General features: G+C 38.4%; 1 protein-coding gene across 1 annotated transcript; it reads right to left on the reverse strand.

The window, feature by feature from the left end:
* Nucleotides 1-3,422: 3,422 nt before the first annotated feature.
* SPC25 (SPC25 component of NDC80 kinetochore complex) lies at nt 3,423-20,192 on the reverse strand. Its single transcript, XM_056110233.1, has 6 exons — nt 20,054-20,192; nt 19,899-19,964; nt 15,413-15,559; nt 14,276-14,380; nt 7,098-7,196; nt 3,423-3,547 (listed from the first exon to the last, which is right to left on the reverse strand). Exons 1-6 carry the CDS (start codon nt 20,190-20,192, stop codon nt 3,423-3,425), a joined length of 681 nt encoding a protein of 226 aa, XP_055966208.1.
* Between the last annotated feature and the right edge of the window lie 6,508 nt (nt 20,193-26,700).

Consider the following 26,700-nt stretch of genomic DNA (forward strand, 5'->3'; position numbering starts at 1 on the left):
ATTTTATTATTGGGGCCAGTAATAATATCGCAGTTAGGTTACACACCTAGCCTGTGATCAACCGAGGTTCAATTCTGAGTGCCATGTGATCATTACCAATATAGCTCTGGGGGTCTCCAGTACTGCCAGGTATGGCCTGAGAGGTCTCCAGCACCACTGACATAGCCCATGTACCCTGGCATCATAGGGCTCTAACACTGAACTGCCAGCCTGGTTGGTCAAATTATCAGACCTGGTAGAGCAATTTCTTACAGATATGAAACCTGATCCCAAGTACAATCCCACTTGTTGAACACAAGCCTAGTGACACTAAAAGTAGGATCCTCAGAGACACAATGTGTATTCCCTTCTAGAGTACTGCAATTAGCAAATAAAATGTGTGAGCCCCAGGAGTTCTGCAACTGAGCATTTAAGCACCCACAAACCACATGTATACAAAATAACCCTAATTATCACAAAGAAAAACACAGTGGGATAGTAACAGGGAATGAAACTAAAGTTTGTGGTGTGACACATGGTCTTTCTCTAGTTTCAATGCTTGATCTCTCCTGAAAGTTTTACGTTTGCTCCTTGAGGATACATTTTAAGCAAAGTAATCTAATAAATAAATACTTACTATAGCAGTCATCTGATATTTTTTATACCAAGTGTTCAGTCTCTTTATTTTTGGAGAACTAAAACATGCTAGTTTTAGTTCATTATTGAGGTTATTCTGGCCCCACATGCACATTGCAGGAAGGATGTAGGCTGATCCAATGCAGGTATTTTACCTGACACACAGTGATTAGTTTAGGTATTATGTTGAGCTTGAAAATCCACCAGGAGGTCAACCTAAAAGGAATGCTAGGAGATGGATTCTGATAATATCATTTGAACTCCAAATTAAACTAGGGCCATAAAAACCAAAGTGGATTTCATATAATTTTATATATGTCCTTAAATGTAAGCCTATATAAAGTGAAATATGAAGGTCTGCTTAGGAAAAAGCTATATTCACTGTACCTGCTAAAACAGTACTTGCTAAAATTCACTATACAGCTAAAATATCCCCTCTAGGTTATCTTCAAGCTGAAACTATCACTGTCACTGTCCTCCCGTTGTTCATCAATTTGCTCAAGCGGGCCCAGTAACATTGTGAGACTTGTTGTTACTGTGTTTGGCATATCGAATACGTCACGGGTAGCTTGCTAGGCTTTGCCATGCGGGCGAGATACTCTCGGTAGCTTGCCGGGCTCTCCGAGAGGGGCAGAGGAATTGAAGGCGGAAGAATCGAACTCGGGTTGGCAGGGTCGTTGGTTTGCAAGGCAAACGCCCTACCCGCTGTGCTACTGCTCCAGTCCATGCTGAAACAGATAAAACTATTGTTAACAGCACATAGTCTATTATCTAGAGTAACTTATTTGCCTTTCATTCCTGTAGAGTCAATGCCACCCAGTGGTATCTTCAACTAATCAGCACTCTGGGGAAGTGTGGAATGACTCCACCAGTCCACAGCCTTCTCAGATAAGTTGTACTGCTACATAATGTTAAAAAGTGTCTGAGTCAAGTGCTAGGCATGTGTGGCAAACAAGAATTCTGAAAACTCCTTCCTATTCCTACTGACTACACATCTTAGTTTTTGGGCTAAACATAGTGATCAAGAGCAACTCCTGGCTTGGTGCTTGGCAGTGCCTCCTGGCAGAAGAAAGCTCACGCCTGAGCCCACTGGGCTACCTCTTCAGTTTCTTAACCCACACTTTAATGAGAAGCAAAAGAAACTTGATGCCTGGATCTGTGGTTTGAAGGTATACCAAAGAGATCGTGAAACAGTACAGCATGACTTCCATTACAGATGGGGTATCCAAGTACAACAAAATTTGCATGGAAAGAACAATGACAGAGAATCCTAGAATAAGTTGACATTTGAATTTTAATCTGTGCTGAATAGACTACAAAAATAGAAAACTTTTATTTGAACCATAACTAAACAGTATAAATATAACAAAACAGAAACTGCTTGTAAATATTTTACATATAGATTCTCAAAAATATCTCTTTTTTGGATATCTTAATAAAATGTCGGCAGAATGTTGCCATCCATCTTTTGTTGCAAGGTTTGCATTTTAACTATAGGCTCCTCTTGGTGTGAGATAAAAATAATCCTCATGATATCAGGATAATATTTGTTTTGTTTTGCCAATGAAAAATTTACCAATTTACTAAGATGGGTTGGGCCACTTCCCGAATATATATATATATATATATATATGTATATATATATAAATATCTCACCATCACGATCATCCTGTTGTTCATCGATTGTCTCGAGCAGGCACCAGTAACGTCTCCTTCTACCTAGCCCTGAGATTTTATTTTATTTTTTTATTAGTGAGACATCATGAGGTACAGTTGTAGACTTACAAATTTTTGTGCTTGGGTTTCAATTATACAATGATGAAATACCCATCCCTCCACCAGTGCCCATTTCCCACCACCACGGATCCAAGTATCCTTCCCACCCCCCATCCCCCCATCCCACCCTGCCTCTGTGGCAGGGCATTCCCTTTTGTTCTCTCTTATTGGGTGTTGTGGTTTGCAAAAGAGGCAATGGATGACGATCATGTTTGGTCTATAGTCTACTTTCAGCATGCTTCTCCCATCCTGGGAGGATCCTCCCAACAACTCTATTTGGTGTTCCCTTCTCTATCTGAGCTCCCTTTTCCCCTAGCATGTGTGGCTGGCCTCCAAGCCATGGAGTAAAATTCCTAATACTAATCTCGGCCGTTCTTGGGTGTTAGTCTCCTATTTTGTTACTTTATGTTCCCCAGATGAATGCAATCTTTCCATGTCTATCCCTTTCTTTCTGAGTCATTTTGCTTGACATGATACTTTCCATGTAGTACCACTTGTATGTAAATTTCATGACTTCATCTTTTCTAACAGCTACATAGTACTCCACTGTGTAAATGTACCAAAGTTTCTTTAACCAGTCATCTGTTCTCGGGCACTCAGGTTTTTTCCAGATTCTTAGCCTGAGATTTTAAAAGAGCCATTTCAATCCTCTTTCAGAATTAGGAGGATGAGACCCATCATTGTTACTGGTATTTGGCATATTGAGTACGACATGGGAAGTTTGCCAGACTCTGCCATGCGGGCAGGATACTTTTGGTGATGTGATACAAGTTGAGGTACAAATCTCCATTTCCATCCTAGCCACAAACTAGCCATTCCTAGCATTTAAAATATATACTTACTGTCATTTAAAAAAGAACACATTTCACTTTGTACAATTTTCTTTCTGAGATTTAATTAAAGTAATTTAAAGAGATATGGCACGTAGGAGAAATGTTACAAAAATAGAAAAGAATTACAAGCATAGAATGGATAATGAGAATTCTAATGAGATACAGGGAAGAAAAAAGTTTTTATAAACTACTCATTCATTAATTATAAACCAGAGCAGTAAAAGCTTTTCGTACGTTGGCAAGAAAAGCTGAAAAATTGTTGGTCTTCCTTACATTCTCTTGAAACTCTGCTAGGCACTCAAGGTGAGGATCACTATCTGACACTGGAAGGAAAAAAAGGATAATTTGAATGAGATGCTTTTATGGATGAGAAGTATTTCTAAATTAGATGTTCTCACCTGATTAGAACAATTTCAGTTCAATTGGATTTTATTAAAATGCAGTTAGCACAGTGATAGAAACACTTGATTTTCATATCTTAACTATCATTGGACACTTTGTTTAATTTCGAAATATTCTTATCTTAAATACTACAATCTTACTTTAAATTTAAACAGATGGTAGTCAAGGGAATAAAGAGCTTAGGGCTGTAGAACAGAATGCTGAATGTCATTGCTTATCATCTTAGATCTATGTATTTCAACTATTTAAGCTACTCAGTTTTTTTTCTTTTTTTTACTGTTAAGTCAGGGTTTTTTCTTATTTTTGACTGCAAAACTTTGACCTGACTTCTTTTTGTAGGCCACTGGATTTAAAGAAAAAATAGAGGAAAAAAAAAACTTTCAATGCCAACTATTAATAACTTAAAATTATGGATTTACTTATTGAAATTTTTTTCTTTTCTTTTATTTTTGATCCATACCTAGGGATACTCAGGGATTATTCCTGCTCTATGCTCAGGGATCACTCTTGACAGGCCTTGGGGGATAGAACATGGGTTGGCCACATGTAAGGCAAGTGTCCTACCCATTATACTATCTCTCTAGCCCTGAAGTGTTACTTCAGTAACAATTGGACTTGTGTGTTCAAAATGTGTGGGCACGTGCCACCTGCATTGGGTGGCCACGAGCTGTCTCCCCACCCCAGTGAGCTTCTGCAACCAACAGAGGCATGAAGGAGGAAACAGAGAAGCCAAGCTAGCTGGTGATCAGTTGCTGTTTATTCCAATCTCTGTCATATTTTAGTCTTACTCTCTGCTCATCTTCCAGTCTCACTGTGTGCCCCATTTGAGTCTCCCTCTGCCCCTCATTTCCATTTTCTTGCGCCCTGTCTCACAGCCTTAGTTAAGAACCAAATTAAGGGGTCTGGAGCTATAGTACAGCAGGTATGGCATTTGCCGTGCCCTTGGCTGACCCGGGTTAAATTCCCAGCATCCCATATGGTCCCCTTAGCACCACCAGGAGCAATTTCTGAGTGCAGAGCCAGGAGTAACCCCTGTGCATCTTCGAGTGTGACCCAAAAGGCAACAAAACAAAACAAAACCACCAAACTAAGAACCAATATCTCATTCTGCTAGGAGATCTACACAAGGGTGGGATCCCATCTAAGGTGCTATTACTTTCCCCTTTTCTTAGCCAGTATGCATTTAAACAGTCATCTTAAATTTATTTCTAAATAATATTTCTAGTCATTTTGTATGGACACAGTGAGAGATTTACCAAGCTTAAAGGGTGGCTCTCCTGGGCACACCTTGTTATATATCCAGACTACAGTCCTCAGGCCAGATTAATCCTTCCTAACCCCAGCAGAGTCTTTGTCCAGTTACTTCTTTTTAGGTCATGACAGAGTTTGTACATAACTGTGTTCTTAACTTATTACTAGTTTTATGGTTTTTGATCTGTCCCTTTTTGATGCCAGGGTAGCTTACAGCTTGCCCGGGATCCATCAAATCCCAGGATCCATTAAATCCCTTCACTGGGACCCTCCTTTTGAGGTGCTAAGAACTAAGGGCAACTGAGGCTTAAGGTGAGTAAATATGACAGATGCCTAGGTATAAATATTATTCAGTCAAATAACTCTCAAGTAACAAAAGCACAGCATCAACTATCTTCCTGTGTCTATACAAAAAGGACATTGCTCTAATGTAAACTCTAATGTAAAGGACATAAAGGAAAGAGAAAAGTAATATTACACTTACAAATACAAAATCCAGAATCCTCTGAGGAATCTGATTTACAAGTCACAGGGTATGATTAGGGGAAATAAGTGACTGACAGATAAGGGAAGCAGAGCACAAAGGAGAAGTTAAAGATGAATGGGAGTACAGGAACATTGTGAGGGGTGCTACTCAGTAAACCTAAGCTCCTTGAGGAGAAAGAACTGACCAATGTTATTCAACAGGACTTTCGTTCACTTTAGACACCTCAAGTGAATGAAGTCTTAAGAAAATGTGGTCACATCAGAAACTATAAGGCCAATAATCAAATGAGATTCAAGTTAACAGACAATAGTACAGCCCCCACACGTAGTTGTGCCAGATGCTACTTGTTCCAGTTTGGTATAGTGGGAGCAAGTCCGCAATAAAGGACAGGAACGATCCTGCTTTCTCTATCATCAATCTCATCCTTTGTGCAGCCTTATCAAGCTTACAGCTCTTTTCCAGAGGATGCCTGGAAAACATATCCCCACAGTTAAAGAAAGGGTAGCAAAGATAATCATTTGGACCAAAATGTGTACTGTAGATTCAATCTAAATATACTATCAAATACTATGTAGTAATAAAGAGTAAATCAAAGAAAATTGAAAAACTAAGAGCAGCTTTTGGGTTAGCCTTTTAAAAAGCTTAGTACTTAATAAATTAGGAGATAACCAGCTAGAGACACAAAAATTACATCTGTGGCATTTTTCCACTCTGGAGAAGCCCATGTTCTCTCTTGGGCACATGCTCCTTCTATTTCTCTCCTCACATCTTTCTAAGTAAGTTTCAATAAAACTATCTTGCTTTACTTAAAAAAAAAAATTGACATTTGTGCCTGAATTACATTTCTATAATATAAATCCCATTAGAATAGAAATTGAACCAGTGGTGCACATTAGGAACCAACTCAGAATGTCTCAGTGTCGCTGCTTTTAAGTGTTTTATGTTGAGAACACAGGTATAAACGGATGCGAACCATTTCTCAGAATTTCAATAAATTAAGCACTACTTTAAAAGGGGTATAAGAATCACTGAGATAAAATATATTTTCATTCTGTTCAAAATGGAAAAAAAATTTCCATTTTGTTCACTCTATTACCAATTATATATAATTTCCCATAAATCAAAGGCCTTTGACTTGTGACAGAATACAGAATAAGTAAGGTAAATTATCAACATGTGGGATTTTCTGTACTGTATGTTTAAAATTTCTTTTTTGAGAAAATTAAAATCATATACTGATGATTTTAACTTCATCTACTTGGATGTCATGACCTTCAAACTTAGCAATAATATCCTTCCTTTATAGCTTTAGTTTCATTGTGGGGGTGGGGGCACACAGAGTGGTGTGTACCATATGAAACGGAGGGGAGTGAATTTGTAGTGGATGCGTGCAAAGCAAGCACTCTATCCACTGGACTATCTCTCCAGCCCCACCGTTAGCTTCATTTTAAGTTCTCCAAAGGAAAATCTACTCTTAAAAGCAGTGATCTTGGTCTTGCACACTTTTCAGTCACCAGCACTGAGGTGTCATGAAGTGAAGAAACCTGAATGTCCTTTGATACTATTTATATATCAAAACATCGATATATCAAGATATCAAAACTACACTCACTCTTGCCTTAGAAGACAACATCCTCAAAAAGACTGGAGAAGAATGCAACAGTTGGTAGGACTATTATTTTTCTCCATAATCTGAGTCAAATAACATTTTGAGATAATTCCAAATGCCTTACCTTCATAATCCCTTTCTTCATTTAAGCGTAGGGAAAACATAAATGGGCTCTCAGGATGCTTCGGGTCAATATTAGTAAATATAAACTGTAGCTTATCACCTAAAAAAAAAGAGATTATTAGCATGAGATTGTTTTATTATACCAAAACTTTCAGTAAGGATCAACCTTCTTTCTATTCCTTTCTATTCCTAGTCTACCCCTACACTGTTAAGGATAATATATTCATTAAACTCATGTCCCCATATGTACATGTTATAATGAGTTTAAAAATTTATTGCAGGGCCAGATAGATCAGGCAGGTAAGGTGCCTGTCCTGCATTCAGCCTTCTTGGGCTCAATTTCCAGCCCCACATACATTCCCCTAAGCCCTAATAGGAAAGATCCTTACAGAGCCAGGAATATACCCTGAACACAGTCAGGTGTGGCCCAAAAACCCAAACATTAAGTAAAATAATGGGACTGAGTGAAGAACAACACATAAGGATTGCCTTGCATGTAGGCAACCTGGATCTGATTGCTGGCACCCCATGATTCCCTGAGTGGAAGTAATTCCTGAGTGCAGAGCTAGTGATAGCAGGTGAGCATCACTGGATGTGCCCCCAAACCAAAATAAATAAAAGAGAATAAATAAAATCTATTATGGGGCCAAGGAGAAGCTCAATGGGGTAGAGGAGCTCATGCCTGGCCTACACAAGGTCTTAGATCCCATCCTGGCACTACATGGCCCCTCAGAGCTGGAATGGAGCAGCACTGAATGGCTGAGTCCAGGCACTGAACTCAGAGGCTGCTGCTCTATAAATGGCCCTTGCGGCTGCCCCTCCACCCAAATGCCAGGGAGGAACCCCCCCCCCCCCCCGCCAAATGTATTATGGGTTAAATGTGACACCAGGAAGAAAAAGACAAACTAGAACTCCATCAGAATAAAAAAGAGTATTATTCAAAGAACTTTAGAGAAATAAAAATTCAACCCACAGAATGGAAGAAAATATTCTCATATCATGTATCTGTGGTCATGAATGCTTGATTCCCAGGCTAGTCCCACCCCCATTCCGCACCTCCATAAGTCACATATCTTGAGTTTAATAGGTAGCCTATATAAGGAACTCCTACAACGGAACATAAAGAAAAATTACCCATTTCAAAATGGATAAGGTCCAATCAGACATTTCGACAACATACTGAAATATTCACAAATGGACCCCCAAAAAAGCACATAAAAAGACGCTTATCATCACTGATTACTATCACTAGGGAAGTAGCACTGTCCTTCCATTGTTCATCGATCTACTTGAGCAGGCCCAATAACGTCTCCATTGTGACACTTGTTACTGTGTTTGGCATATCGAATACGTCACAGGGAGCTTGCCAGGCTTTGCTGTGCGAGATACTTGGGGTAGCTTGCCGGGCTCTCTGAGAGGGGTGGAGGAATCAAACCTGGGTCGGCCCAGTGTGTAACGCAAACACCCTACCCGCTCTGCTATCGCTCCAGCCCCTAGGGAAGTATAAACCAAAATTACAATGAGATGTTATTTTACACAAATTAGAATGTTATAATTTAAAAAGAAGAGTTTTGACAAAGACATGGAGAAATTGGCTCTGTCACTCTACGGTGGTAAAAATGTAAGATGACTCAGTTGCTGTAGAAAACAGTTTGGGAATTGTAATACCATTCCTAAATGTATTCATTCCACTCAAAGCTTAAATTAAAATAGACTCAAATAGATAACTGTTTATCAATGTTCAAAGTTATATTATTTCACAGCAGCCAAAAAGAATAAACCACTGTCTACTCACAGATGAATGATTAAACAAAATCTGGTAGTCATATAAACACTGAAAATTACTCAGTCATTAAAAGAAATGAAGTTCTGATACATGTAACCATTTGGATGAACCTAGAAAACAGTGTGGTAAGTGAAAAAGTGAGACACAAAGAATCAATATTGGTTCCACTTAAATGAGAACAGGAAAATTCATAAAGATACAAAGTAGGTTTGAAGTAATCAGGGACTGAAAAGAAAGAATGCTGAGTTATTGTTTAAGGAACAAAAAGTTTGTAGTGCTGGAAAATTTTAGAAATAGTAATAATGGTTCCATAACACTGCAATGTAACAGACACCACTGAATTATATAATAGAAAGGTAAAATGAAAAATTCTTTCATGTATTTTTATCACAATTAAATTATATTGTCGAATTTAATTTGATCTTTTTGATACAACTATCTGGACTTAAAGTCTATTTTCCAAAAGATCTCTCCCAAAGGAATATAAATAACTGGTAGAAATTCAAGATGGCTGCCACAAAGTAGAAATTCACATGCAACTTTTTGAAAAAATTAGAAAATACAAAAATCTTTTAATTACGCAAAGAAATTTTCAGAAACTTTAAGAGAATTTTGTCTTACATTCAAATTCAAAATGAAACAATTATGTCTAAATGTTTTACAGATTACTATTTTCATACAGATTCTTTTATAGACTTAATAGTAATGAGAAGGATGTTTGCCAAAGTAAAACCGATTTCATAAAATATTCAGTTAGGGAAAATGAAGGGTTTAATTTGGGTTGTCTCTTTTAAAAACAGTATTTCCTAGCTTTCAGGGTTATGCAAATTTCTATTTTAAAATCCAAAAATAATTTTAAAGCTTTGAAATGAGTTTTGAAACAAAACTGAACAAGAAAACACCTCAAGATGACAGAGAATATAAACTAAGAGTTCATGTTGAACCTTATCATTTCCTCTATTTAACTGCATACCCTCAAATCACAAAGGAACAGATCACAGAAGGAACAGATCCCTCATATGACTTGCACCAGTTTATCTGTCACCAGGGAACTTCTGAGCAATCTAAGACCCTGCATTTTTGTCGGGGAGCGGCTAAAAGCCCACGGGTTTGGGCAAGCTCAGGAGAAAGTGGACAAGCTCTTGCTGCTGTGGAGATAAAAGTGGTAGGAGCTGGTGCAGTAGAAACTGCAAACCAGGCATGGGAAGGGACTTTGGAAGACATCAGATTCTCCAGGATCCCAGCAAACACATGGGCTGGGCCTAGGGAAAGAAAAAAGGATCTAAGATCAGTCATTAAGCTGAGAGAGAGCACAGGTTGGTCTCAGAGAAGAGGAGACAGTGAGGGACGTTATACTGGGCACTGTGTCTCCCAAGTACGGGCAGCAATTAGCAGAACTTTGCCAACAACACATTGACCCCTCTTTACTCATAAATTCACAGCTCTGAAAAAAAAATCTTCAAACCCAGAGTAGCAGTTTCTCCTACTAGAAAAACAAAATAAATAAAAGGCTACATTCAGTTACAAAAGGACACAAAAGATATTCCTCTGAAATGAATCTTAACAATATAGAAAGGAAGAGTCTCATAAATAATGAATCAAAAATTGTGAAGACAATCAACAAGATAAACCAAATACACACCAACATAATGAAACATTAATGAAATAAGAAAGGAAATGCAAAAGCAGAGGGGGCATGTCACTAAAGATATTAAGGCTACAAAATTCCAAACAGTATTCCCTAAATACAGATAAACTGACTCAAATCTAATGGTAAGCACAAACAAAAATATAGAGCAGAGACACAAGGAAAACAGACTCACGAGGGAAAAATAAGAAATGGGCAGTTGAAACTATGGGAAACAGAAACACCAAAAACACAAAACTAGAAAAAAAAATTAACATGGCAATAATTAAGCCTCAGCTAAGTAATCATGTTAAATATGAATGGTCACCAATCAAAAGATACAGAATAGCTGTATGGGCATAAAAGCAAGGTCTAACTTGTATGCAATGTTTATGAGAAACAGCCTCGTTCCTGACTCCCCAATTGCTCTCAACGGAATGACCATCTCCGAATGCAACAGCTATGTGTACCTAGGTCAAGAAGTCAACATGACAAATGACCTGGCACCCGAGCTCTGCAGGAGGAAGAGAGCAGCTTGGGACGCCTTCAAGAACGTCGAAGAAATAGCTAAGAGGACGAAGAACCTCTGGCTCCGGGCACATCTCTTTGATTCCACTGTTCTTCCTGCATTAACATATGCCTCAGAGACCTGGGCCCTACGCAAACAGGATGAGAACTATTCGCTATTCTGGTCTCCCAAAGAGGAATTGAAAAAGCTATGCTTGGAGTATCACGTTTCACTCAAATGAGAGAAAGAATCCGGAGTTTCGACCTCTGTCGATGATCAAGAATCAGGGATGCTGTCTCGTTTGCCAAGGTGTCAAAAATCAGATGGGCTGGTCACGTAATGAGATTTGAGATGACCGATGGATTAGAGCCGTTACCGACTGGATGCCACGGGATGTCAAAAGACCACGTGGCTGCCCACCTACCAGATGGTCAGACTTCTTCATCAAGATCATGAATGATTGGTTTGAGGCTCTTCGTGTTTCTAGAATGAACAGAGGCCATTGGGCTACACTAGCACGCGACAGGGACAAATGGAGATGTTACTGGCTCCCGCTCGAGCAAATCGACGATTAACGGGAAGTCAAGTGATCAAGTGAACTTGTATGCATATATCACATATAAGCTCATGTCATACAGATTCAGAGTAAAGACTAAAGTATTTAAAACTAACACCACAAAAAGGCAGAAACTGCTATAAGAGATTACAAAGTTGTGGTATACACACAGCGAAATAGTACTCATCTACTAAAAAAGAAATCACCGGCGAAAGAGCAAGTATAGAGAATTAGACATTTGCCTTGCACGTGATCCACCTGGGTACCCCATATGAGTCCACCAGAGAACAAAATCAGGAGTAAGTTCTGAGCAAAGCCAGGTATGATACTCCCACCCCCCACCCCCATATCCTCAATAAAGAAGTCAAGCTTTTAAAGACAGCATTAGCACTAGATGGCAGTTAAGGGGATTATGCTGAGTGGACTAAGTCAGAAGCAAGGAATTGTTGGATGGCTTCACTCACGTGGAATATAAATAATCAAAGCAAATAAACTGCCAAGACAAAACAAAAATAGCTTCTGTGAATAGAGTCTGTGAAGTATAAGACTATCAGAAGGAAGGGAATGGAAGAAAAAAGTCATTTTAATAGTACTTAATAGCCTGGGATTTTGGTGGTGGATAAAACTTCTACACATAGAGATTTAAAAACATATTCCAAAAACTTAATAGTATTGTAAATGAACAGTAAATCAGTAAAATTGGATTTTAAAAGATTAATACTTTTTTACTAAAAATTCATTCCAATTGATTGAAAAGTAAGAGCCACAGGTATATGGATAAAGAAACCAAAGAAAAGTACATAAATTAATAAACAAATGGCCACCTTTTAGTAAGCAAAGACACCCTTTTTGGTTTGTTTTTGGGCTATACCTGGTGGTAAATGGAGATTTCTTTACAGCCCAAAGAAAAACATCAGAGGTTTCAACATGATCTGGTCAACTGCCACAAATAAATCACAATTTGTATAGGAGACAGTTATCTATAAAAGGTTCACTTGTAAGTTTGCTCCTCTGTAGAAGCCTCAAAACCACCCTGGGTTTGAAGATTCACGGGAGGACTTATAGAATGAAACATGGATATACTCGGGGCTCTGATTTACTGCATACAAAGGAGAGTAAGTCAGTAAAGGAGAAAGGTGCAAGAGATGCAATCCAGGGAGAACCAGTCAAAGCTTCTAGACCTTCTAAAGAGTTTCCCGGGTAGAGCAGAATCGACATAATTCAATATGGAAGACAATGAACATATTCTTTGTAATTCTAGGGGATTAGGATTCTTGAAAATTCATGCCTAAAAATACTGTTTCCATTCTAAATGTCCCCAAATTTATTTGGCCTATAACCACCTTTTCAGAAAAAAAGCAAGAAAAATTTCTCAGCATCCCTGAAAACCTACCTTCTTTAAGTCAACATACCAAAGAAGCCCCAATTATATCTGAGGCTACCACAACCTTATATCATTCTAGACCTCCCTCTCCCCCCAATGCGGGGGGTGGGGGGTGGGGGCACCACTTAGTTTCGAAAACAATGCTCTGAATTTTGCTGTATGTGCCATCTATTTGGTGGGGTGGGGGGCAGAGGCTGGTAATATTGCTTTGTATCTTTACACTACAATAAATCTTGGCATTTGTTGAGTCCTAGAAGTCCTACTAAATCATCAAATTTGATGGCCACTTTGGAGCCTCCTAGAGTGGTAGTGCTATAAACTGGTATTGCTACAGCTGTACTGTTGAGAATTGGCACACATAGATATAGTGGCAGTGTTGTAAATTGCTGCACATATACATAATGGTCATAAAAGTATTTGTATGCCTTAACTCTTAATTTATCTCTGGGAATTTCATGGTAATCATACAAAAAGAAGTGGAGAAATTCATGCTCACTCCAATATTTCTAACACTGAAAAACTGGCAGAATTCAAATGTCAAGTTAGAAGGAATACGTGTATTAATTAATAGACAAGAAACTAAATAAATTGTGATACATTAATGGAATGAATAATTATACCACCATTTAAAAATTACCATTGAACGCTTAGCAACTACAGAAATGCTATTCACAGAATGCTAATTAAAAATAAGAAACAAGAAGTATTGGCATGTTGGCAACATTCCAAAAGTAAGTTAATTAAAATGCTGAATGATAAATAACAAGCACTGCACTGCACTGTCCTCCCATTGTTCATCAATTTGCTCGAGCAGGCACCAGTAACGTCTCCATTGTGAGACTTATTGTTACTGTTTTTGGCATGTTGAATATGTCACGGGAAGCTTGCCAGGATTTGCCGTGCAGGCAAGATACTCTCGGTAGCTTGCCGGGCTTTCTGAGAAGGGCGGAGGAATTGAACGTAGGTCGGCCACGTGCAAGGCAAATGCCCTACCCACTGTGCTAAAGGCATCAATAATTATTGTTGAGATCATAAACTTTTTATAACTTTTTTCCATTTTCTAAAAATTTAATAAAAGTCATTCTTTTAGTTGAAAATACTTTAAAAATTCTCTTGAGGGGTGGGGATGTGCCTGAATAGTAGAGCCCAGGCTTTTATACTCAAGGCCTAGGTTCAATCTGGGGTACACATACTGGCAACAGCCTAACTAGCCCTCCTTCCCCCCACCCCCTCCAAGCCCTTCAACCCCGATTCTCCTGTATTAAACAAAAATACACTTTTTAAATGTCCTCCGATTTATTTATGTTAATAGACTTACCAGAAATTTTTCGAATTTCTAATCCAAGTCGATCTTTATACAAGTCTGCGGACTTCTGCAGCCTTTTCAACCTCTCTTCATTAGCCTTGTTAGCATTGGAAATAGCTATAATTTAAACACACAGACATGTAGAATCAAAGATTTCAAACACTCCAATAATTACAAGATTTTTGAAAACCTTGAAAACAAATTTTTAAAATGTCAGGCAAACAAATCTGCTTATGTATATTCAGTGTCTATCTCTACCAATTAGCCAAAAAGGGCTCCTGTTCATTCAAGCTGGAAGGAAAAACTGCATAAAAAATATGTAGAAGTAGTGAGAGGAATCCATTTTGCTTTGTTTTATTATGCAGAGGCATTAATGAGTAGACTAAGGATCTGCACAGCTAGCTGAGAAATTAAAAGACCTCCTCCTGTTTTGATTATTTGGGTTAGTCAACAATAAACTAACTGCTTTGCTGAAAAAACATTCTACTCCTTTAAACATAATTATTTCTCAAGAAATAAATGTATCTTATTGATTCTACCTTAGAATTTTTCCAAAGTTAGCACAATATTCCTTAAAACATAGCAGATGAGAAAATGCAGAAGTACACACAAACTGTGTAAGAGAAAGTATTAACAAATCAAGCTGCTGCTTTCAAGAGATTTGGGAATTGATTATCGCTTGGTAGGCACAGGAGCCTTCTTTCTAAAGGAAGCACTCATTTGAATATGAAAGTTTTTAGACAAAGAGACTTTGCTGTATAAAGACTGTACTCAAGAGTTCCTGGCTGAGAACATGCAATCAATAAATGTGCTGCATAATTTATGTACACCACAGTGTCTCACAGGCAAGTCTTCTTGAGCAAAAGTGTCTCACACAATGCTAAATTAAACTCCCATAGGAATGTCATTATTAATCTAGTTATAATAGAAATCAAAAGGACCTTCAAATAAAATAAAAAATAAAATCCACTTTGCTCACTTTAACAGACACCTTATAGAAATGAGTGCATAGTCGGCAACACCTCTGAGGTTTGCCATTCATTTCTGGTAATATACTGGAGGGAAAGCAAGATATACATAGCCATTGTGGTTCATCAGCATTTCAAAATTTAAGGTAATGTTTTAAGTATGTGTACAGCTGAAACTTACTTTCCTTCTTCCGAGCATATTCCTCCTTAAGATCCTTAATGTTTGCAGTCATTACTTCCAAATCCTGCCTTTTGCTTTTAACTTCACCAATCAACTTTAGTAAGTTATCTTTTTTCTCTTGAATGACTTTATTTTGCTTGCTGATCTCTGTAGGAAGCACAAAGTATTAGCACACTCTATATGCTTTCCTTTCTGACATGTTTGTAAGACCAAAATAATGACTTTCATTAAGATTTAATAAACAGTGTCTTCATTGGCATGCATTTAATGATTCAAAATTTGTAAAGTATCCAAAAGAAAAAAATTCTATTCTTTTATATTTGTTTACGAAAACAAAGATGAAACAAATACTTGCTAAAATGAGAATACTGATTCAGGTTAAGAAGTAGAAATCAGACCATGATTTGGCTTCTTCTTCAGTCACAAACTATCTAGATTACTGTTTTCCTAATAACCCTCTTTCCTTTCTCAACACTTACTTTCCATCTCAGGCTTTTCCTGCACTAAATAATCATGTTCGTTTTACACTGGATAGCCTGAAAGGGAAGGAAAAGCTCAATCAAGGTACTCAATCCCTGGGACCTGGAAGTACACTTCACTTAAAAAATGTACTCCCTGTTCCTAAGGGCATTCCTAGAATGTATAAATTTGCCTCTGAGTGTAATGGTCCTGCTTGATCTCCCTTCATGTTAATGTACTTTGACCATGTCATTACAAATTATTAGATTACTTGTCCAGATTATTAATGATGTAAATAATAGAGTAGATTTAAAAACTTGGTCTGGGGCTAAAAAGAGTGAAATAGGCAGGAGTTCAATGCTTTATGTGTAGGAGGCCTGAGTTCAATCTTCAGCACCACACGGTCCCGAGATCACCTCTGGATCCGGAGCACAGAGATCACCAATGGATCCGGAGCTCCCGGATCACAAGCACAGAGCTGAGAGTAACTCCTAAGCAATCTTGCATGTCACTTAAAAAAAATAATAATAAAACAGGAGCCGAAGAGTTCTGCTGGGCTCTTTTCTTTTAAAAGCAAAAATAAATAAAATAAAAATAAAACAAACAAAAACACACATACAAGTAGACAATCAAGAAACAAATCATAGTCTCTGAGTCAATTTTCCCTAAACTTTCAGGCAATTTTTTTTTTCTTTAACACCCGGCAATGTACGGGGGCTAGTTCTGGCTCTGTACTCAGGAATTACTCCTGATGGTGCTCAGGGGACAATATGGGATGCTGGGAATCGAACCTGAGTTGGCTGTGTGCAAGGCAAACGCCCAACCCGCTGTGCTATTGCTCCAGCCCCAATTTTTGCTGATGAGGTACATTTGCTTTATAGTGGCAAATGGTAACTGCATTAAACTACGCTTTTATCAATGTTTTGAGTGCTGAAAGGGGCAATATTGAACAAAATGAATAAATAAAATGTTTGACTTCGTGGAACTTAAAAAAATAAAGCACTCAGTTCCCACACATGGCTGTAATCTTTCATTTAAATCTCTTGAAAGCATTCTACACTACTTCATCTTTTAATTCTATTGAGACCTCTGTCTTTAACATTCCATTAAAATTGGTCTCCATTCTCCTCACATGACTAAATTCAGAGAGCCTTTTAGCGTTGACTATATTGGACTTAGCTGTGAGCCAGTGTTGATAATGCTGTGTTAGTTCTTTACTCTCCTAGTTTCTTTGACCATCTCTCTTTCACTGTTCTTCAGTTGCTAATCCTGTTTACCCTTTCCATTTCAAAGTAATATCATGAGGAATAATTCCTCCTGAGTCATCTGATGATCTGAGAAGAATCACCTGAACTGATAATCGTATCAAGAAAATGGAAATAATGAGATCTGCTTTGAAGAACAATTTATGAGGATTAAAGAGGTATGTACATAAAGAATTTAACAGAATACCTGGTAATATAGTAAAAACCTAATATAGCTTCAGCGATTAATAGTTTAGTTCAGGTAATAAAGACTCAGGGATTTAATGCTGAGAACATAGGTGATCCTTGTATCAAACAAACAAAAAACAAATTTAAAAAAACTCAGTAAATGCTGACTAATCTACTAGGCTTTGTCTTTTTCACACTACACATTCTTCCACAGCTTCAAGTCCCAAAGCACAAATTCCATGTACACTGAAAACTCCCAAATCTCTCTTCAGCCAAACCACTTTCCTTCAGAAGGCTTTGTCCTGTCTAACACATTATCTTTTATTGCAAGACACACAGCACAATTTCCACAAATTTACTCAACACATTAACACTGAACCCGTCTACACTTCCCTTCCATGCCCGAAAACATACTTGTGCTCTAATTCATTACCTAATAAATGTATCATCATTAACCTACAGTCTAAAACCGGGGGCTATTATCCTAACAGAATAGGGAATTATCCTATACCTGACACTGATGCTCAACACATAATGTACTACATCATCTTACCACCAAATTCTTTGCTACTCCCCATCCACACAATATCCTAGTTAGCTCAGAATTCAACAAGCTCTCATGTTTATGATGCTTGACTACAGAGTTTCCTCTTCTAAAATAGAGCATTGGATCCAAAGAAGATCCACAACCTTTCCCCAGAAGAGTGTGGTATAATCCAGACTGGAATAGAGGCAGAATAGTCAAATCCTGTTTCTGCTGATTACCAGCTATTTAACCATGAACAGATTACTTGACCAGCTCTATGACTATGTCCTTATTCATAGGGTAGGATTAAAACATTGAAAATATATTCCAAGGCTTGTCCTGATTATTAAACAAGTTCAAAGAGCTTAGAACAGGACCTGACACACGAATTATAAGATAAATTGTTAGCTGTTAAATATTCTACAATCCTCACCGGAAAAATAAAACTCTAGAGATTCTATGTTCACTAAGCACTCATTCCCCTGTGAAGGCAGCTACTGGAATAATGCTTTTAGGCGATTTAAAACTATAACCTCTGGGGGGTGGGGGGGCTGGAGTAATAATACAGCTTGTAGGGCATTTGCCTTGCATGCAATCAACCTGATTTCAATCCCCAGCATCAACATCAGCATCAGCATCCCATATGGTACCCCTAGTGCCACCGGAGTAATTTCTGACTGCCGAACCAGGAGTAACTCCTGAGCATCCTGGGATATGATCTAAAAAGCCTAAAAAATAAAACTGTAACCCTCAAAAGAATACATTTTGAAACTCATAAATTAAAATAAAGTTACCAATTTTCTAGTTCCCAAGGGATTCTACAAATCAAGATTGTTTAAAGGGCCCAAATTTAATATCAATCTTAACACACAAACAAAAGTCATTTTCCTTACTGCTTAGTAACATGCAGAAGAAAAGGCAATGAATAAAGTGAATAAGGCAATGCAGAACAAAACAAACTACTGGTACTGTGATAAATTAAGCAACACATGTCCTCTCAAAAGGACTCTAGTTTGTGTTTAAAAGCACTATACCACTAAATATCCTCAGTAGAATTTGGCTGGTGGCCACAAATCTTTAGTCTCTATGAAAATTCAATAAAAGCTATGATTAACTCTGGGTACACGGGAAAATGGTAAGAAATGAGGAGACAAAAACAGTAGTATAAATACAAGAAGAAAAACTGTCAGAGCACTAATACTACCTCCAGACTTCCATCTTTTAAAACCCCATGCTGGAAGTTCTGATGGAAAAAAGATAAATTTGTTTTTATAACATACAGGCATTTATATATCAACAATAGATAAATGTTACAAATTCAGGAGGCATAACTCCTATCACTGCACTTAAACACTGCTTTTACAAATTTGAAGTTTGTAGCAATCCTGCATAGAATAAGTCTGAGTACCATTTTTCCAACAGTATATGCTACTTCATGTCTCTATGACACATGATTTAAGGTATACGCAAAACAGTGCAAACCTAACCGCTATGGAAATCAAAGTTACTGTGACTTGTTTCACGATGACATTTTATTGTAGTAGTCTGGAACTGAATGTGTAATACCTCTAAGGTGTGTCTGTATAACTCAGAGTGAAAAAAAGGACAGAATATTTTTTTATATGATGCTTTTATATAACATTGAGAGACATAGGACTAAGGCTGGAACAATAGTACAGTGGGGAGGGTGTTTGCATGCGGCAGACCTGGGTTTGATTCCCAGCATCCCATATGGCCCCCCCAGTACCATCAGGAGTGATTCCTGAATGCAGAGCCAGGAAGAACCCTTGTGCATTCCCGGGTGTGACCCAAAAAGCAAAAAAAATAAAAAAATTTAAAAAAAACATAGTACTAAGAAAAATACTGATAGACTAGTCCTGGAAGATGGGAGAAGAGAAAAGCAAACATGGTATGTTCTATTTATTAACCAAGAATGTGGATAAATAAATGTTCATTATATATAGAATACACATTATATGTGTGTACAACCACACTACATGCTTTACTCTTGTGACAGATTTCATAAAGATGTATAGTCTTTAAAATTAACTCTTGGGATGTCACATACGATTTTGATATTCCAGAAAAGTGTCAATCATTCGTTCTTCTTCTTGTAATTTCACACTGAGCTTTTCTGAAAGAAAAAGTGGAATTGATGTTTCAATTAGTCTGAAATAACAGGAGTAACAAAAAAACAACAAGTTTCATGATAATTTAGGGTACCTGCAAGTGCTTTAAAGGAATCCTTGTAGGCGTCTCTAAGTCCCACCATCAGACAGGAAGTGTCATTAGCAGTGCTTTTGAATTTATTCCAAAATTCATTTATGCTTTTATCAAATAGTGCCAGTTCGTCCTCTACCATTTTGTAAGGCAAACGCTACAAAACAATAAGCGCCGACATGACATTTTTTTAAGTTCCTGAAATCTGGTCTTTCTAACGCAGTATATTTTGGTAGTTTGACTTCTGCTAGAAAATAGTTAGCAAACTACTCTTAAATCCAGGTCCGCTCAGAGCAGAATTAATCCATCGGATTGAACCCTAGATAAGATGCAGCCAGAGTTGGGGATAGGGATCCGAGAGTAGTGCTAGTGCACGAGCCCCTCTAAACCCTGGAGAAAATATTACCCTAGCGCAGCGTCTTCACAGGTTAAGACGGAAGACGTTTATATTATGGTCCCTTCCAACTTCAGCCCGAGTGGGCAGGTCCCAGGGTTCAGCCTCTGCCCAGGGTAAATCCCAAAGGTGTACTTTGCATCTCCCTCTTACCCACAGTCCGGTCAGCGCAAAACACAAAGCAGAGTTGGGAGATTTCTGAACCGCTATAAGTCACGTAGACCTTCCGGGCTTGTGTCTTCTGTCCAACAACGTCCTGAAACACAACAGCCCCTTACGCCCACCCCCACAGTTCTGTTACTGTAAGTGTATCCAATAGCCTCAAATTTTCCCAGAAGGGCCACAAACATCCCGTCCGCTGATAACAATCTCACTCGGCCTCGCCGCTGACCGCCCGCGAGACCCAGCGGCCCAAACAGACACCGCGACCCAAACACACTGGCTCCTCGAGATAGGCAGGTCAGTACCATCTTCCTCACCTCTTCCGAGCCCCTGCGCTTTCCCACAGAAGATCCCAGGCGACTCTCTTAAAACTAAGACTCTCCGGAGTTTCAGTAAACGCGCCAATTTCTGTATTTCAAATCTAGAGCGACTTCCGCCTCCCGCCTCCTCAGGAATCCAGGGCGCGTTAGGATTGGCTGATAACGACTCTCTTTGCAGGGATTGGTTAATATAGCCTCGAGCGGCTAGCGGGGGAGAAGAATGGCATTCTGGGATTTGTAGTTTTTCCTCTAAGTCGGACTACAACTTATTAGTGCTCCAATTTGAAATAACAACAGCAGCAGCAACAACAACAAAAGCCCTCTGTATCTCATCATTGAATAACTTCATGGGGAAGTTCTTGGCATATTACTGTTCATAGACTTTTAATATAAGCACTTCCTAAATTTGTTTTATTTTCTACTTTTGTTTTTGGTCCACTCCCAGTGGTGCTCAGGGCTTATTCCTGGCTTTGCACTCAGGGATCATGCCTGGCAGGTTCCGGGAACCATATGAGATACTGGAGATCGAAACCAGGTGGGATTAGCGCAAGGCATACGTCTTACACTCTGTACTATTTCTCCATCCCCTAATTTTCTAATTTTTATATTTTTGTTGTTGTTTCCTGTATATGCCATACCTTCTACAATGATGTTCAAGAACTATTCACTGCTTGGTATTCCAGGAACCAAGCAGTGAAAGGAATCCAGTTGCTCTTCCGCATGCAAAGCATATGCTCCATACAGCTGAGCTATCACTTATCCTCTTGTTTTCTGTTTTTGATGTGAGAAAAACATGAGTGTTAAATATATATATATATATATCATATATATTATATATTAAGCTGAAGAGTTAATATGCACTTGCCTTGCACATAGGTCAACACTGGTTCATTCTCAGCAACTCCTGTGGTCCCCCCTAGTTTTTCTAGAAGTGATCCCTGAACTCAGAGGCAGGAGTTAAGTCCTGAGCATCCTTAGTGTTGCACCAAAACAACATTTCATTTCATTTCATCATCCTGTTATTCGTCGATTGCCTCGAGCAGGCCCCAGTAACGTCTCTTTCATCCTAGCCCTGAGATTATATTCAAGGCTCTTTAGGAGAATGAGACCCATCATTGTTACTGGTATTTGGCATATTTGGTACGCCACGGGGAGTTTGCCAGACTCTGCCCTGTGGGCAGGCTACATTCGATAGCCTGCAAGTTTGTCCAAAGTAGGAATGAGATAATAAGATGTCATAAAAAGATGTCCTGATAAGAGGTCGCGCAGCCACATTTGCCGCATTTGCGGTTCCCGGAGCTGGATTTTATAGTCTCTGAGTCTTGGCCGTTGATGGGATTTCACGGTGCCAGGGGGCCAGGTGGTGGGTGTGATCCCCGCCTACTGGAATTTGGAGGATCTGGGTGGAGGATGCTCGACTCCAATTCGAGTAGGCTTGGAGATTTCGGCCCCGGAACCTGCGTGGCTTTGTCCCTCTGCCAGTACCTTCATGTGTGCGGAGAGTGGTCTCAGCATGGTGGTGGCTGGTCCTGGAGGTCTTTGGCTGCCGGAGCCCTGGTCGGGGCGGGGAGGAAAGCTCAACCCGCTCCCCTCCAACGGGCCCCGGTGAGGAACAGCCAGTCACGGGGGCAGAAGACACCAAAACAACAATAGAACGGTAGAGCATGAGACACCAAAACAATGGTAGAGCATGAGACACCAAAACAACAATAGAAAATAACACCATACTGAGTGCTAAAAGTCCCAGAAAAAAAAAACTCAGAATCACTAAGCTTTTTCCTCTTAGCCAAGAGTCTTGGTAGTTGTCTGCTCTGATGAATTGTTGCAGATAAATTTAGAAAGGGCAGAGAGAGAGAGAGAGAGAGAAAGAGAGAGAGAGAAAGAGAGAGAGAGAGAGAGAGAGAGAGAGAGAGAGAGAGAGAGAGAGAAAGGGAGAGACCCTGCTATAGGGGGGGAAAGGGAGAGAGGAAGGGAAACTAGGGACACTGGTGGTGGGAAATGTACAAGGGATGGGTGTTGGAACATTATATGACTGAAACCCAATCACAAAAAACTTTGTAACTGTGTATATCTCTGTGATTAAATTTTTAAAAACTTGTTTGTTTGTTTGTTTTAAATTAGAAATTCCCCGAATTTAAATTAGGGCACAGAGCAGTCAAATTAATTCAAAGCTTCCAGCGTAGAATTTTGAAAGAACAGTGATGCTGCTGGCAGAACAGAAAACAACTTAATGGTTGATTTGGTGTGTCAGAGGAGGGATGTTATAGAGAGGCAGGAGCTTGATGAATTATGGTTTTAGTATGCTGAATTTCAGAGGATATTATTGGGAGATCCAAGGGTGCATGCCTTCTAGGCAATTTACTTCTCTACTTCAGTAACACCAAGTCTAGTTGTTCCATCTTTGCAGAAGGACTGTATTCATTTGAAATCCAATTTCCATCATTTACCAAATGTGTCCTTGAACAATTTCTTGCTTTTTGTGTATGTGTGTGTGTCTTTCAAAAATACATAGGTAACAAAAGTTACTGCTTTATTATGATTAAACTGGTATCAAATTTATGGACATAAGTGAAAAACTAATCACTTAGTAGATAAGTAGACAATGATAAAATACTAAAATACTATTTCATGCACTACAGGCCAAGAAGGAAGTGGTTCATTTATATAAGCAGCAGATAAGGAAAGCAGTATTCTGGGACACTGGGATAAATCTTGATGTATCTTCTTAAAAATCACTTTCCTTTATAGACTTTCCACCCCGCTATAAATGCCATGTATTTCAACTGTCATGTATTTTTCACTGGAATCTTTCAGTTCTTTTGTAACCCAGGCAATACTTCTGGAAGCTGCCTTGCAGGTCAGGGTAGCTGCAGAGTGACGTCCTGTGAAGTATTTATTAGATGTCCTAGTTCTTGCTCTTTTTAACCTGGTTTCCGACTCTATAAAGTGAAGTTATTACTACTACTATAACTATTACTGCTACCTTCTCCTATTGTGAAGATTAAAAGAAATAATAAATATAAATTCCTGGGAACAGGCCTGTATAACATAAGTACTCAACATGATTTCTTGTGTTTATGATTAATTCCCTACCTTCCTATACAGTATCTAGCCATACTAAACTGCATGTAAATAAGAACCTTGAAAGAACAAATCTAAGTTGGTAAAGAAAGAGAGAAATTATTTCAAATGATTTATTACATTAGCTGAAGTTTAGAGATATTCACCACTGACACACAAAATAGCTGTAGCGTGAACATCTTGCTGCTGACTCATTTTTCTGGCCTCTTGAATGCACTATTTTTGTTACATTATTTGTCCAATTATTAGTGACAAAATCATTCACATAGTCCTCAGAATAGATTCTTAGTGCTTATAGAAAATTAATTTTCTCACTCCTCCAGTTCTAAGTATGTTTTGGGAACTTGTTAGAACAAAATTCTGTCATCATATAGAATTTAAGCTAGAAGTGTTAATAACCCTGTCAAAATAATTTACTATATTCTTTGAGAATCAGAAAGTATAAGCTATGAACCCAAATTTGTCAAAGGACAAACAAAACTGTAAGGAAACCACTTGGTCAGGAATTCCAAGATGAAATTAATTCACAATTCAAATCCTTCTTGTCAGTCTAAGAACTAAAGAAAAATGTAAAAAGAATATGGCAGTTATATGATATAAGGAATGTAAAATAAGTATGATAAATACTACGAAATTTAAGGTATTATTTCTTTGACTTCCAAAAACCCTGATTATAGGTTAAAAGGGCTTTACTATATTGTTATTTTATTTTATTAACATTAAGAATCCAAACACCAAAAATGAAATAAGTGTGTAAATAACATGCTCAGGTATATCAGGTATTGGATACTTTCATCCAAGAGCTAAATTAAGACAAATAAACTCAGAACAAATTATTATCATTATTTACATTTAACTTCTCATAATGTAAGTTTCTGATCTAGGGACGAATTAACTTAGACATATACTTTGTTGTAATGTCTCTTTTCACTCCAGAAGTGTTTGTTCAGGAATTTTTTATTTCATTAGTCAAAATTCTAGTCAGCTTGCGTCTGATAGCATTTACCTTAAAATAAATGTTTATGAATTGGGCATTTCAACCCTGAAGTTAATGTGTGATAATGCTCATTTTTAAGCTGTGGTTGATAAATGTCATTTTTAATGAGATTCACAGAAGATTGATAATCTAGTCTCTATCTCACTGTTTTTTATACTAGTCTTTATCAGAGTGTTGAGTAGAGAGTATGTCTTTCTTTGGTTTTTTCCCTAGGGGAAATGATTGCCTCACTTGATGTAGTCTTTATGGCGCCTCAAAAATGTCCATTACTTTTTATTGTTTCACAGAGCTGATCCTCAAAAATGGTGTAAGGGAAAAACTGCCATTATTTGTCAAAATTTTCCTTTCTAGAGGAGTGGGCAAATGATTTTGAGAGGGACAAGGAGAACAGGAGGACTAGATTAGGAATATGACCCTTTAAAAAGGTTACCAACTGGTATGGAAGGCCTCAAGGGAGATTCTGGTAGTGCTTGATAACCTGGATGACAGAGACCCTGCTGGATCTAGACACCAAGACACCAGAAAATAATGTCCTCAGCATCCTCTCCCCTTTGTAAGAGCCAGCATTCTTGGAACATTTGAAAAAAAAAAAAAAGCTCACTCGTTCACCTTTGTTAAAAAGGTACAAAAGGTGAAGGACTTCAGTCTTTCTTCGGAATCCTGCATTAGTACACCCCTCCCAAAATCTGGGGCTTCCCTGCATTCTTTTCTTTTTTACCCTTACCCTAAATAGAGCCTTTATTGGACCTGGCCATTCAGTCTCCATCCCTTCCTTACTTTCAATTTTGACTGCTTGAGGACAAGAACCTTAATGTCTGCATTTGCTACAACAGTGTCTGATTTCTCAAGCATAACTTGAACCAAGCACAGAGAAGCAAGCTTTCTTAGCTTTAGAAAGAGGAAAGGAGTCACCCTATCTAAACCCTAAATACCAGCATCATCACCACATCATCATATATGTGTCTTGTCTTTTTCATCTCAATACAGCCAAGCTTCACTGAGTACCTGTTATATACCATGTGGTAAATTGGGCACTTCTGGAAGTGATAATCTATAACCCAGGGTTCATTTTCAGGGGTGGTAGGGGTAGGCAGGGCCGAGGTATATGGCACTTATCACCACCGATCTGGGGGTGTTTTCAGATGATGATTATAGGAGTTGAGCTCAAGCTGACTGCAAGTTATTACTCCTTCACTGAAAATGTGATTCTTCTTAACTTTCTGAAGGATCCAAGAACACAGTGTAAAGGTCATTGCCCTCTATTGCACATATGATTGTTGAGATATCCTTTATGTTGGCAGCAGTGCTCGGGACAGAAAACAAAATGATGATGGTGAGAATTGAAAGTTCTCAACCCTATTGAAGTATAAACATCACTTTATCACAGTTCTACTTACACAAATCTCCAACACATTAGAACATGTACATTCATATCCATTCACAGAAAATATTAAAAATTTTAAAGCCTATTGAAGCAGGTAGATAAGGAGCCTCTGATAATAAGTTTCTCTGGAAGCAAAAACTAAGAGGATTAGGAGTTTTAGTAGAGTGGGTAGGGCTGCTTGCCTTGCATACAGATGACTAGGGTTTAGTCCCGGCATTCCATATGGTCCCCTGAGCCTGCCAGGAGTGATTTGGCACAAATCCAAAAAGACAAAAGCAGAACCTAGTATATGATCTAAAGAAAATAAATTAC

Source organism: Sorex fumeus, unplaced genomic scaffold (genome assembly GCF_029834395.1).
Source record: "Sorex fumeus unplaced genomic scaffold, SorFum_2.1 ptg000009l, whole genome shotgun sequence".
Lineage (NCBI taxonomy): Eukaryota > Metazoa > Chordata > Mammalia > Eulipotyphla > Soricidae > Sorex > Sorex fumeus.